Source organism: Columba livia, chromosome 1 (genome assembly GCF_036013475.1).
Source record: "Columba livia isolate bColLiv1 breed racing homer chromosome 1, bColLiv1.pat.W.v2, whole genome shotgun sequence".
Taxonomy (NCBI): domain Eukaryota; kingdom Metazoa; phylum Chordata; class Aves; order Columbiformes; family Columbidae; genus Columba; species Columba livia.
This window is the reverse complement of record NC_088602.1, coordinates 166,576,542-166,590,830: the sequence shown is the minus strand read 5'-3', so window position 1 is coordinate 166,590,830 and position 14,289 is coordinate 166,576,542. Positions and strand designations below refer to the sequence as shown.

General features: G+C 41.5%; 1 protein-coding gene across 1 annotated transcript; it reads left to right on the top strand.

The window, feature by feature from the left end:
* The first annotated feature begins 1,158 nt into the window (after window positions 1-1,158).
* Window positions 1,159-13,648, top strand: NDUFA12 (NADH:ubiquinone oxidoreductase subunit A12). The gene is made up of 4 exons (XM_005514014.4): window positions 1,159-1,371; window positions 3,071-3,153; window positions 4,142-4,229; window positions 13,403-13,648. Exons 1-4 carry the CDS (start codon window positions 1,283-1,285, stop codon window positions 13,581-13,583), a joined length of 441 nt encoding a protein of 146 aa, XP_005514071.1. The 5' UTR covers window positions 1,159-1,282; the 3' UTR covers window positions 13,584-13,648.
* The last annotated feature ends 641 nt before the right edge of the window (window positions 13,649-14,289 follow it).

The following is a 14,289-nucleotide window of genomic DNA, read 5'->3' as shown; positions in this document are numbered from 1 at the left end:
GCACTGGGAGAAGCGTGGTCTGCCAGTCCAGGGAAATTATCATCTCCCCCTGGCTGGTCAGGCTGTACCTGGGACAAGAATGTTGAGATCCTGCCCCAGCAACAGGTTGTGAACAGCCAGGGACATAAGCATTTGTGAAAGCAGGTTTTGAGGGAGTTGTGCACCTGCTGCCTGGTGAGGAGGTGGTCAAGGGCATCTGAGTGCAGCCCACTGCCCTTGGCAGGATGGTTAACGAGGATGATGGAGCCACATTCCTCATCCAAGCAGCTCACAGAGGAGGCGGCTGACAAGCTGCTTGTGAGGCCAGACTGTATGAAACTATTACCTTGCCAATATAATAGGCCCTGGCAGGATCTCTCAACAAAGTATACTTTATTAAGCAGTGTAGGGGAAAGGGACCTGGGGGTCCTGTTGGACAGCAGGATGACCATGAGCCAGCACTGTGCCCTTGTGGCCAGGAAGGCCAATGGCATCCTGGGTTGTATTAGAAGGGGGGTGGTTAGTAGGTCAAGAGAGGTTCTCCTTCCCCTCTACTCTGCCCTGGTGAGACCACACCTTGAATATTGTGTCCAGTTCTGGGCCCCTCAGTTCCAGAAGGACAGGGAACTGCTGGAGAGGGTCCAGCACAGGGCAACAAAGATGATTAAGGGAGTGAAGCATCTCCCTTATGAGGAAAGGCTGAGGAAGCTGGGTCTCTTTAGTTTGGAGAAGAGGAGACTGAGGGGTGACCTCATTCATGTTTACAAATATATAAAGGGTGAGTGTCACGAGGATGGAGCCAGGCTCTTCTCAGTGACAACCAACGGTAACACAAGGGGCAATGGGTGCAAACTGAAACACAAAATGTGTTCCACTTAACTGTGAGAAGAAACTTCTCAGTGAGGGTGACAGAGCACTGGAACAGGCTGCCCAGGGAGGTTGTGGAGTCTCCTACTCTGGAGACATTCAAAACCCGCCTGGACACCTTCCTGTGTAACCTCATCTAGGTGTTTCTGTTCTGGCAGGGGGATTGAACTAGGTGATCTTTTGAGGTCCCTTCCAATCCCTGGCATTCTGTGATTCTGTGATTAACGATTTTGCAGCCTCGGGTGTTCTACCAAAAGGCCCGGGCAGCCACCTCCGGTGCCCCTGAGAGACTTGGCAACCACCAAGCAAACGGCGAGCGCTGCCACAACACCTCGACTTTGCCGGTCGGACGAGGCGCTGCTGCCCCGGGAAGGGGCGGGCGGCGGCGAGGGGTGGGACGCGGGGCTACCCCGGGAGCGGGAGGCTCCGCCCCAAGATGGCGGAGTACGTGCAGCTGGTGAAGCGGGCGCTGAAGCACCTCGGCGGCCATGGCGGTGTCCGCGGTGCCCTGTGGCAGTTGCTGAGGTAACGGGGCGCCCGGCGCGCCCAGGGCAGGAGGCGGGGGGGTCTCCCCGCTCCCGCCTCGCTGCCCCGCGGGGTCACCTTGGCGGGTTGCGGACGGCCTGCCCCGCACCAAGCGAGGGCGGCGGGGGTGGGGGGGAGCGAGGACGGGGCGTCCATCGCCGGCGTCGGGGCGGTCAGGGGCTCTGGGGAAGGGCCGGGCCAGACCGGGCCGAGGCGGCTGGCGGCGGCGTGCCGCGGCCTGGAACCCGCCGTGCGCTCCCCTGGGGGCGGCGGGCTCGCAGCTGCAGTCCTCATGACCGGTCGGTAGCTGGTGCTGTGCCCAGAGCGGTCCCCGGTATGGCTCCACCAGTGTTCTCTCTTTAGGCATCTGAGTAGGTTGCTCGATCTGAGCTGTCATTATATCCCGGGTAGGGTTTCCTGGTGTCCGACTTTAGCCTCAGAGGTTGAGAATCTTAGACTGTCCTGAGTTGGAAGGGACCCACAAGGATCATCAAGCCCAACTCCTGTCCCTGCACAGGACAACCCCACAGTTCACACCATGTTTCTGGCAGTGTTGTCCAGTCTCTTCTTGAACACTGTCAGGCTTGGGGCGGTGACACCTCCCAGGGGAGCCTGTTCCAGTGCTCCAGCACCCTCTGGGTGAAGAACCTTTTCCTGGTGTCCAGCCTAAACCTCCCCTGGCACATCTTCCTGCCATTGCCTTGTGTTCTGTCGTTGGTTACCGGAGAGAAGAGATCAGCGCCTGCTCCTTCTCTTGTGAGGAAGCTGTAGACTGTGATGAGGTCTCCCCAGAGAAGAAGAATTAGTCCTGTTGTTGCAGCCGTGTCTGCTGCGGTGCTGCTCTGCTCTGCTGCAGCCGCCTCCTGTGCTTCTGCTGAGCACCACCGCACTGGTCCGACAGCTGTTTACTCCAAATCACCTCAGATTGGCAGCGGCCTTCTTGAACTGTTGGTGCACAGATCTGAAAGCTGTGCTTCTGCTGAAATCTTGCGGTGTAAAGCAGAGAATTGGTTCATCTGCCTGACCAGCTGTAATTGTTTAATACTTCAAACCCCACATCTGTATCTTTGGCAACAGGTTGTCACTGTTGACCTGTGCTCAGCTTGGAATGCCCTTTAGCCTCAGTGGCATTTTCTGCAGAATTAGTTACAGCTTTTGTTTTCAGTCATGTCTATGCACTTTGTTCCTCAAGCACAGAACCTTGCACTCATCCACATTAAACTTTCTCCTATTTTTTCCTCCACTCACCTCTCATCTCTGCCTTGTTTCATGATGAATTGGTAGTAACAAATAGTTGAGACGAATGGTAATGACTTCAACTAAGTGAATTAGCCTGTGTCTCTGGGACTCCCACAATATATAAGGTTTTGTGGATGTTAAACTGTGCTGTATTGTAGAGTTGCTTTATCTTGCCCTATAAAGAGCTTTTAAATAAATAATAGGCTCCAAAAGCCTTTTTGTGTGATGCTTATTATCCTGTCAGTGCAGCACACAGTAAAAGCATGCTGATGTTAGCTGAAGGAATTGGTGATTATCTTTTGCAATCATTAAGCTTGAACAGTTGTGGGTTTTTTTAATAGTTTTACATAGGTGTGTTTAAGAGTTTTCGTTACAGGTTTTTACCATTCCCTAAGAAACTTCTGTCACAACTTAATTCTAAGGTGATGTCAATTGAAACTGTTGTCTTGGTAATTTACAGGGTCAATGATTTGAAGACTGGTACGCTGGTAGGAACTGATAAATATGGAAACAAGTACTATGAAGACACAAGGAACTTCTTTGGTATGTGTGTTAATGTGAACACCTCCTGACGGACTGTCTGAGTATGTATAGATTGCATGGTTTCTGCTGGTGACATAGAACTTGTTGCCTGCCCGACTTCCTCGCACTTGACTTGTGTGAGTCTTCGAAAGGGGGCTCATAGAAATGCCCTGAAACCTTCTGCCTCTCTACTGCTTCCATCAATCCATTTGCAAACATGTTCAATCTGACATAATAATCATAGGATAAATCTAAGCCAGTCAAGTGGTTTCTATGTATATATGCCTATATGAGAATGTGGTTGAGTTTGTGTGATATATGATAATGGAATGAGTTTGGTCCTTAACTGAAAAGCTGGTAGCCTAACAGGTGAGGGAAGAAAGAGAACCGTCTTTAAAACTGCCTCACAGCCTACTTATTTATCTGATTGCTTCAGGGCAGGAAAACACAGATTAGCTTAAACTTCCCATTACCTTAAGTAGTCAGATTTTAAATAACATTTGTAGAGTACTTAAAAAGGTAGCACCTAAACCAGCAACTGTGGTAAGTGAGGTCAGTTTGGGGTTTTTTTTCCAAGCTCTGCCTATCGTAAGTTAACTTGTAGGGTACTTGGGGAAAGCAGCTGCTGGCAGACGTTGCTTGATAGTTTTATATGACTGAAACTTGGTTTAATCTTAGGTTACTAACAGCGATGTCCTTTTGGAAAAAGACTCCTAATGGGGTGAAAAAACCCCAAACCTCTTTCTCTGCCTGAAAATTTTGTGAGTTCCTGTTTCCCATCCCTTATACAATAGCTATTATTTGCTTCCTTGTGAGAGTGTTGGATTCAGACATATAGAAATGCAGTAACAGTGGAATTACAGAAGACTTACAAAAATAAAGCTGTACTGACTTGAAATAAGTGCTGATAACTTTGTCAAGATACTTTTCCTTGTGTTTCCATGAATTCTCTCCTTTATATGATTTTTTTTTTTAGAGCTAATACAATATTTCTGTTTGTTTATTTAAGGTCGACACAGATGGGTCATCTATACTGATGAGATGAATGGCAAAAATACATACTGGGAAGTTGATGGAAGTATGGTGCCCCCTGAATGGTAAACCATTTATCTTAATAATGTGGACAGATATCAGTTGTGTAATTTCCTTTATATTTTCTTCTGTTACAAAGCAGAAGATTAACGAAAGCATAAAAAATTTATTATAATAAAGTTTTATTGGATACAGCTATCTTATGTATGGCTGGAAGATTTCAGGCTAGTTACTTTTAAATTTGAACTGCCTTCATAATGTTATATTGCTCCCTGTCCTGAAAGTTGCACTCACTGCTTCTTGGAATAAGAAAAGCATTTTGCCAGCCAGATTGAGCAGGTCAAGCCAGTCTTTGAACTTTCTTTATTAGCTGTGATCTTGTTTTAATGGTTTGGCAAGGTCTCCAATAGCACTGAACAGCCAGAGGTAGAAAAAATATTTTTATTATCTGTTCTAGACAAGAGCCTAAAGAATGTAAAGCAATGATAGAACAAACATTCTTTAATTCACAGCCATGAAATAGGAGGCACTTGTTTGTACTGAACATTGGTAAACATTGGTCTTTATTCTTCGTGTGATAGATACTCTGTGCCAAGGCTGAGAGGGGTTATCTAAACTCCCAGATTGTGGCTCTTGTTAGAACATTTGAGAAATACATGGGTAGGCCGTCTAAGTAGTCAATTTTGTTTCAGATTCTCCCAACCATAAAATTATGTTTAATGCCATCCATATTTTTTTCTGTCTTCTCCAGTAAGAGCTTAATGGCATCATTTTTCAGAGCAACGTTACAGTCTCCAAAACTAGCATGTTCCCGCCAGTATGGGGCTTTTCCTTGTTATCCGTGTAATAACAGTTGTTTGGTTCTGGTTTTTATCTTTTCACTAGTAGACCATGCTGGTTTTCAAGATTTTCTTGATTTTGAGGCCTGTTTTTGGTTGGTATTTTTTTTCTTTGCTCGTGTTTGTGTTTTTATTGTGTCCTTACAAACCTCAATAAAGAATTTCTGCCTGAGCATCAACGTCATATTTCTAGGATTAAGTACCTTGTGTAGCTCACATAAATTAGTGAGGTAGAAAAACTTGTTTTCTAGTCAGCGGAGAAAAAATTGCCCTAGAAGAAAAATGCTTCATTATTGTCAAGACTGCTCAGTGCAATGGAGCATGAAAGGGTGGACAGTCCTGTGTTCTGAGGTATTTTAGTCAGGAAACTCAGTTGTGCAGGACTGCTCAGGTTTTTCATTTGTTGGTTTTCATTTTGTTGTTTGTTTTTTTCAGTTGCTGATAAATATTTGTGTACTGTGGCAAACTTAGATGTTTTTTCTTATGTAGGAATCTGATCTTTGTGACACATCTAAATCACTGACCTTTAATTCTATACTGCTTAGATAGATCTTTAAAAATAGGAGTATTTCGACTGGGAATAAGTGCTGTCTTTTGAGACACTGGGGTTTTTTATCTGATGGTGTAATATCTTGAATTTTTAACATGGCATAAACTTCTGAATTGAGACTTAGTATATTGTACAAGTTGCTGTCAGTGTAACACTGGGGTTGTGCAACTATATAGGAAATGAATGGGTGTTTTTGGACCCAGAATTTCATTGGAAATAAATTAGATTACGTGAAATTATATTAACAGAGATTAATTTGGTCCTGTATCTGTCCTGTCAGTTATAAAAAAATGTTGATTTTTTAAAGCACTAGTCTGCCCTTCAACAGATAGAAATTTGAATTGGGTCAACTGGGAAGTAGATAAAGTACCACTGTAACAGCTGGGTTGTGATCTGAATACTACATCTAAACACTGATTTTTGACTCTGGGTAGTTAATTCAGCTCAGTAGAGCATTCTGTAGGTGGAAGGAGCTTTTAGTACATCCTTTATGCTGGTGTTACTTTCAGAAAATATTTTGCAACTGTCATGCCTAAAGATGACACTTGTAACAAAACCAAGGTTTAAGACCAGGACTAGCCTGGATTTCAGATTTTTCCTTTTTTTTTTTTTTTTAATAGTAATGCTAACTAGTTTGTAATGGTTTAGTAGTGCCCTTATAGAGATCCTGTTGTACATGTAGTTACACTATTTTCTTGGGAAGTATAGAGAGCACTAGCAGATGTGCAGGAAAAACACTTATTTTTTCAGTATAAGTTGTAATAGAGGTTCTTTTTATCTGTGTTTCTGGTTGTTGAATACACTACATCTTGAAGTGTAATTTTGTGGCCAGTTCTGTGCCTTTGGGATTGTGGAATATGATTGTTGAAATACAATCAGGTGGACCTTGCATTTCATGTGTGATGAACGGAAAAAAGCATTTTGATATATTGAAACGTTCTGAAAACAACTCTCTGGAAAAAAATAAGATGCAAATTTATTTATATACCCTTTATCTTCTGTCAGATACTGGAGACAAGGAAAAAGCAGCAAGGAAAAACATCTCATATGTAATAACATATGTACCATTTTTAGGAACAACTGGATATTTTCAGTGTTCTGAAATAAGTGGCGTAAGGTCTTTTGACATTGGATGCACTGAAATCGCAGTCTGAAGGAAATCAAGAGAGTTGTTTTGACATACGTCTGCTATACAGGGAATTGAGTCTGTTGCTTTTTTAAAATATTGCCATATCAGATTATGTAGGCTTGTGGTTTATTCTGATTTAGTTGTGTTATTTAACCTCATGGTTACTCAGGGTCTTCTTTTCTTATCTTCAAAATCAAGATGTTAGTATCTACTTTGGAGACAAGTTGATTAGATTTTTTTAATATTCCCTCAATACTTGCATTGGAAATGATTAGTATTAATCTTCTTGTGATGCTGTACAAGATACTGGGCACTTTTACTGTTAGGCAGTTATGAAAGCCAAAAGACTTGTTTTGTCTCCTGCTGTTCAGGGCATGTTGTTTGCAGAGACTTAGTGCTTACATTTTTGAACACAGGGATCGAATGTGCTCTGTGAACGTCCGGACAATAAAAGTTAAATCTGTTTATACCAATGCCTGTTTGCACTCTGTTTAGTGCTTTCATACAAGTCTCCATTACACAGTTGCTCTAATTGTTGGGCTGTGTATTGAGCTCATTTCCATTTTACTGTTATGTTAGCAGGCTCAGTATCACCTTTTGATCCTCGTTCATTTATCTCCCAACCTAAAAATGCTACAGTTAGTAAATCATCTCCAGGAGCACCAGGTGATGCTATTTTATACCTCTGGTGTATGCTGCTTCTTGCACGTGCTCACATTCATGCGTGGTCACAACATATGTGCAGATGCACTTGTTACAACCAAAACTGCCTTCTCTTTGCTCAAAAATAATTAAGAACTAAGCAAGAAGATGGTACAGGTAAATTACTTCCAGGTTTAACATTTTATGCTTTTGGTTCTGCAGAGAAGTTTTTGAAAGGTTTCAGGGAAGAAAATGTTAATCTTAAGAGGAACATGTGACTCTGTTGAAATCCCTGAGCAGCTTGTAAGTGCTAGTCAGGGAACCAAAAGTATTTTCACAGGCAAAGAGTTTTCATAGTAAAAACTGGCTATCTTGGATGTGTACTTCTTGATAATAAAGGAGTTTGCTCTCTTCCTAGGGCAAGGGCTGTAGGGTTTATAGTTCTCTCCATCCACCCGCCCCAGCAGAAGCAGATTTGGATCACAAGCAATCTGAGGCCTAGGTGAAGTGTTCTGGGCAGGTTTGATAGTAAGAAAGTGTGCTTAAAGCAGCATTAGCTATTTAATTATTTATTCATTCATTCATTTAATTATTTCTTTTTACCCTCCTTAATCAAAGGGTCCACAGATAAGTTAAATATTAAGGGTGTAAAATATAGATAGATGAATCAGAGCTCAGTGCTGCTTTTTTTTAATGAATGTTACTACTTGCTCCAGATTATGTGCACTCAGAGGTTTAGCAACATGGCAAGTTGCGTTTTCTCACTTTGCAAACACAAGAGGAAAAGCAGTGAAATCATATGGCTGGATGTAGAGATGGAGGGCAGGACCTTGCTCTTCTAGTACCAGCAGCCTCTTACTTTATGGTGTGCAGGAGGAGAGCAACAGGCAGTGCTGCAGGATGATGTAGGTGTTATGGGGATGGCAGGTTGGGTGAGTCCATGTTATTGTGCTGCTGAGACAGAAGTGTGCCATCCAGAGAAGTAGAAAGAATTACTGCCTGCACTCATGCAAAGTGACTTTTCCTTTCTGCTGTTACTAGGAAGACTTATGTAGGGTATAATGCTCAACTGTGGTACCACGCTCTTAAAAAAAACAAACGCACACATAGACCAATGGAAGAAGCCCAGGGAAGAGCAGCAAGAACAATCAGACTTCTAAGGACAGTTGGAAAGAATTGGGGCTGCTTAAAAAGGAGAGGAAATGACCATAGATAGAATCTTGAAGCATTTAGTGTCTTGCAGAAGGGAGAGGAATGGTCTGTCTGCCACAGAGAGATGGGTAGGACAGGAAGCAGTAGGTTTAAATTACCGAGGAGGTGATGCAGGTTGCACATTACTATCCTTACCACTAAAAAATTCTGCTCATCCTCCCTGGCATAACTTGCTTTGGGAAGATGAAGCCAGTATTACATCAGCTGCATAATAACTTCAGGAGACGTCTGCTGGGAGTGACATGGATGTAGCTGATACTTCTGTGGGTCTAAAGCACATGCAGAGACTCTAAATCACTTCCAGACTTCTATTTCTGGATTATTTGGCCCTCACAATTAAGAGTTTGTTGGTTATTTCCACTGAAACAAGGGGAGGGCTGAGTATTTTACTGGTCTTAATCTGTTTGGGATTAGCAGAGAGAGTAGCCTTTTTTCCCCCCTATATTTTCTGTACCAGTCTTGATTTTCAGGTTATGTTCATATCTCATACAAAAGTTCCCTATTTGTCTGCTTATTCCTGCCATGAGTTCCTATTTGCTATTCAGCGATCAGGGTACACCTCTAGCTGAAATTTAGAAGAGCACAAATTTGCATTTGGAGGATTCTGGGAGGTTCAGTTTGAGCCCACAGAGCAATTTAAAACCCAATTTTCCACTTTGAAAAGGGTTATGCTGCGGAGTAAGGGTTCCTTTTGAGAGTATATAAAGTCTGTGCAAGTCAAGCCCTGACATCCTGGATGCCAGGTGTAGTTCTCTTGCATTGTGTTCAAAGCCTTTTGTGGCTGCCCACACACTCTTTACCATTTATCTAGTTTAGTGTAACTTGGTTTGTGTTTTGGCCAAATACTTGGCAAAAACAAATCAATGACTAGTCTATGTATACAAACTAGTTAAAAATAATTTGTTCTTTCACTATGTTATGTCCTGTGCTGTTTATTTCCTTATGGTGCAAATCTGACATCTTTGGAAGAAGCTAAAGAAGTGCTAACATAATACAATGAAATATTTCACATTCAGTGCAATAATATGCGTCTTCATTGTTAGTTGATATGACAGCTGAAGGAGGGAGGAAGGTAGCATCTGAGACTTAAAGTGCCAGCCTACTAAGAAATGTGAAGAAATGTGTTGTTCTCTTGTAAAAATGCTGCTTTACAAGTCTGCCTCTAAGGAAAACAGAACAAAAAGATTGAACAGAAGAGGAAGGGTGGGGTAAAATTTGCATCCTGTCAGTAGCTTCACAATAGATTTGTGGGGTGTATAATTAGATGCAATGCTGGTGTGGTGTTTTCAGGTAAATAGGATGCTGTCTTATTGCTGTGCAGTGATATCTTATTGTAGCTTTCATGAGAAATCAAAATTATCTCCCTTGCGTACACAAACAAAAACATGTTTCTTGTCCCTTTTTTTTCACATACATAGACCCGGAATAATAAGTGAAGACTATCTTTAAAATAATAAATTAAAAGGCTGCTTCTTGTGCTAGTCAAAGCTAAATCCCTAATTTCTCATTCACTTAAGTACTTGGGGAAATACTGAAATACTTTTCGCACTTTGACCATAACACATATCTTCACTTCTCGTTTGTCTTGTTGCAACATGATTAACTTGTTAAAAAACTGGATGGCAACAAGTTGGCAAACGTCCTGCACTTACGTAGATGGTGCCTGAACCCCTTGCAGATGCACATATGGTAGTAGGTACAGAGTTTGTGTAGCATCCATTCTTGTTTGACACCTTGTACATCATATAATATAATTGGCTCTGGTCCCTTGCAGCTTCACTTTGAAATCTGCTTGCTTTTAAATATTTGTCGAAGACTTGGGAGAAAATTATACATAGTCTTGAGAGCATTTGAGGGTGCTTTGAGGTGTCTTTCTTCTGGGTACCCAAGGAAAAGTCCAGAGGCTTTGCTGGCCTCAGGCTGCTTGGCCTCTTCAGAGCTTCTGCTGTTCTCCTGACTTAGCTCTGCATAAGTTCTCTGCTGCTTTTTAGCTTTTAGGTTACTAATTGCTTTTGAATCCTGTTTTTCCATGCATGGACTTATAGGCAGAGTTTGTATAGAAATCTGGACATCTGCAAGACACCAGATCTCTTTATTAATGTGGTTCAGCCTAGTGCATGAAAAGCTTTTTCTTGAGCATTTGGGATTAGAGTCTGAGACATTAGGGTTCAAAGGATTCTTTAAGGGAGATTGTTATGGGGAAGGTCTTTCCAAAATAGAGTTTTCAGTTTTTGTATCTTTTAAGTGGAGAGCAGGAACTTTTGTTTGAGAGAACAGGCTCTTTGCAAATCATAATAGTTTTAGAAGTAACATTTTGGGCTTCTAAGGGGATTCTGTTGTGACCAGGCTTAAACACTGAAACTCTTACTTATCAGTGGATAGAGTTCTAAACAGACTTTTGGAATCTCTTCAGGTATTTCAGTACCTTTGACTGTACTGACATGTCTTGTAGGTGAGCAATTTTTTTCTGCCTTCCAGTGAGAAAATGGGATTTAAGGATTGGTTTTGCTGATCTGTTTAAATTTGAGCCTGATTTCTTATTGATGTTACAGAACTTCAGAAAATCCCAAAAGCAAATATATCAATTACTCCAAAATACTGTATTTTAAAATACTTCATGGATATAATATTAGAAAAGCTGCAAAACAATATTTTAAATGACAGAATGAAACTGTTCTGGTTTTTGTCTTCTGATTTAAATGAAGCGTGAGGATGGTGAGGTGTGGTGACAGGTGCACAAATTGGGTTTTGTCTGCAGGACCCCTGACCCACTGTTACCAGAAGCGTCTCTAGGTGAAGGTGTGTGAGTTCAGGTTGCCTCTGTATGTATGATAAGCAGGTTTGAAAAGCCGACACTCCTCTGGAGTGATACTGCGAAGCATTTTGAAATGTGGTCCTTAAGTCAGCATTGGCAGAGTGTGTGTGGGTGCACGGGCTGTTCTCTTCCCCTTCCTCCCATGCCACAAACTGTGTGTTTCTTTGTGTTTGCAACGGGGAGCCGGCTTGTTAGGTATGAGCACATGATCCCACCTCTGTCAAACTGGCTGTGTTACAGCATTTCTGCCAACTTGGAGGCTGGTTGTCACAGGACATGTGCTATCTCGGGTAGCGTGAAGCCCACTCGTGGTACACGGAATTTTTCTAATGGACATGAGCGGGGAGAAGGAATTCACGTAAGGTCAGAGCTTTGTGTAATGTGGTCAGGGCGTTTCGGAGGCTGGTAATACCAGGTTTAAAATTGAGCAAGGCCTGATTCTGTATCCTCAGAGCACAAGGTAATTAGTAGTGTGACGGGGCCACCTTCTTCCAGACAAAAATCATTACCCCAAATAATCTCTTTTTAACAGAAATAGTGGGAAAAGCATACTTCAAATGACAGCAGATTTACACAGGAGAGCAGAGGGAAGACAAGAGGGATCCCCCTCCCATCCATGCTTCATTGGGTCACTTCATCTGAATGTGTGTATAACTTTCAAACTCACTAAGTGGTTGCTTTTTCCCACAGGAGACCATTCTTTACCTCTAAACAAGCTTTTTATTCTTACTTTTAAAGGATCTTATGGTTGTGTCCAGTTTGGTATTCAAGCCAGTGTCCTGGCGGTTCTTAGTCCTACAATGTGTGCCTTTTGTTTGTGGGTTTTTGTGTGGTTTTCACTTACAGAAAATGAACATATGGCTGACATTTTTTTTTAAGTGAGATTTTGTACTGAAGTTATATCCAAAGTTGTGAGGTCTTTTTTTTTTTCTTCTGAAATAAATGTCTAGCATCTATTTGGAAAGATAATCAACCTTCTGTAGAGCTCTTCAGATTTAGAATATACTTGTCCATCTGTTTCTCACTACATTGATTGTGGTTTTGTTTTGCTGTATCAGTTAAGTGTGCCCAATTTGTTGCTAAAGGTGGAATTTTTAGGCTTTCTAATAACTTGAATAGAAGACTCCTTATTTTTAGGTCAAGTCTTTGGCAAAAGCTGATTAACAGAAGCTTCTTTAATTCTGCCTCAGTAAAAAGATATATAAGTTTGCAAAAAAAAGTCATAACCTCACTTCTGTCATAACTGTGCAGGCAGTGTGAAGTACATGTAAACTGGCAGATAATTAAAATGTTATTCAGGTTTGAAAGTTGCTTTGGGCACTAAAATAGAAATGGGATGGAATCAATTCCATTGATCCCTGCTGTAGTGTTTCAGTAAATTGTTATGGAAAATACTTTGCTTGATCATTAATGTTGTTTACACAGGGGAGAATTGACATTTAGTTCATAGGTAAAGGATAATCACTTGGTAATTACCCCATTACTGATTGGTATTAATCATTTTAGTGTGTAGTCAGTAAACATTTACATGATTGTTTTAGGTGAACCTGCATCATTAATCCATACCCCAAGTGGCAGCCTCATTAATGCTTTGGAGATCATATTGATATTATTGTGCAGTGTAATCCTCTGCTAATTAAAATGAAACAAAACAAACCCAACACAATACCCAACAAAAAAAAAAAGCAGAGACAGCAAAACAAAACTTTGTGGTTTTGTCATTTGTAGCGCCTGCCTTGACCTGGCTGGCTGATGAAGGCCATACAAAACCATTAAATACTCTCTGCCCAAATACAACGTGTACAAAGGAACAGGAGATTCAGACTCAGGTGTGCTTTCAGTTGCTTGGAAGCAGAACTGTTATTTATCAATTATGGTTGTGTAATTACTTTAAATCATTAGTCTCATTCAGAGCCATACTAGATTAAAATACTTTTTCTTTCAGAGCAAATACTAGTGTCTCTTCAGAGGAGAATTCTTGGGAGTTGGGAGGAAGGCTTGTTACAGATCATGTAATGTTCTTGATAACAATGTGTCTTTTTCCTCTTCAGGCATCGCTGGCTTCATGCAATGACAGATGACCCTCCAACTACTCATCCACCAGTTGCTCGTAAATTTATCTGGGAGAACCATAAGTTCAACCTGAGTGGCACTCCTGGACAGTACGTACCTTACTCTACTACTCGCAAGAAGATACAAGAGTGGATCCCACCTACAACAGCTAGCAAATAAGAACAACAAAAAATGTGATCTGCCTCAGCTTTGGCTTTTGTTCAAAATAAAAGACTCCTGTAACAGCTTATTGTTATTATTAGTTTATTGAATTAGAGGGAAAAAAGTGAGAAAACATTGGGAAGAGGTGGAAGACAGAATACATTACAAGCCTTAATCTCGTCGAGATATTGGGCTTTTTGTCGTATTGTCAGTGGCTCTTGTCTTCCCATAAGCAGCTCTCAGACTCTTTTAGCATGATAACCAGTCCTGTGACAGTCACTTCTCACATTTGTGCCATTCAACAGAATACAAATTTGAAAGACAGGCTTCTTCTCTTTAACATTATCCTGTTGTAGTCTCTGCATGGCAAATAACGTACTATTCATGTGCTATTTTTAGGAAGCCATCTCTCTAAATATTTATAAGACTAGTTAGAATAATAAGGCAAATAAGAGATTATCGTTTTTATTCATAAATTCTTTGTGCATGAGTATGCATACATTGCTGTATTACAAGATGGTGTGATACATAATATAAAACTTGTAAGGCTACCGTAATCAAATGACATCTCACCCCCTAAGGGAACTTGGCCATAAGCAGAAGGCCCTTGTCACAAAAATATTTTTTGTTACTTCTGTTACTGAGATTCATTAGGAAGATGTTCTCACAAGGGTTTGAGATGGGCTGTTTGCCCTGTTGTGACAAGACTGGAAAGGGCTTTGGA

Bases quoted from the DNA above. Each gene is read 5' to 3' on its own strand.
- NDUFA12 (XM_005514014.4), top strand. From the start codon at position 1,283: ATGGCGGAGTACGTGCAGCTGGTGAAGCGGGCGCTGAAGCACCTCGGC. The intron at 1,372-3,070 runs GTAACGGGGCGC...GGTAATTTACAG, and splicing joins GCCCTGTGGCAGTTGCTGAG to GGTCAATGATTTGAAGACTG. The intron at 4,230-13,402 runs GTAAACCATTTA...TTTCCTCTTCAG, and splicing joins AGTATGGTGCCCCCTGAATG to GCATCGCTGGCTTCATGCAA.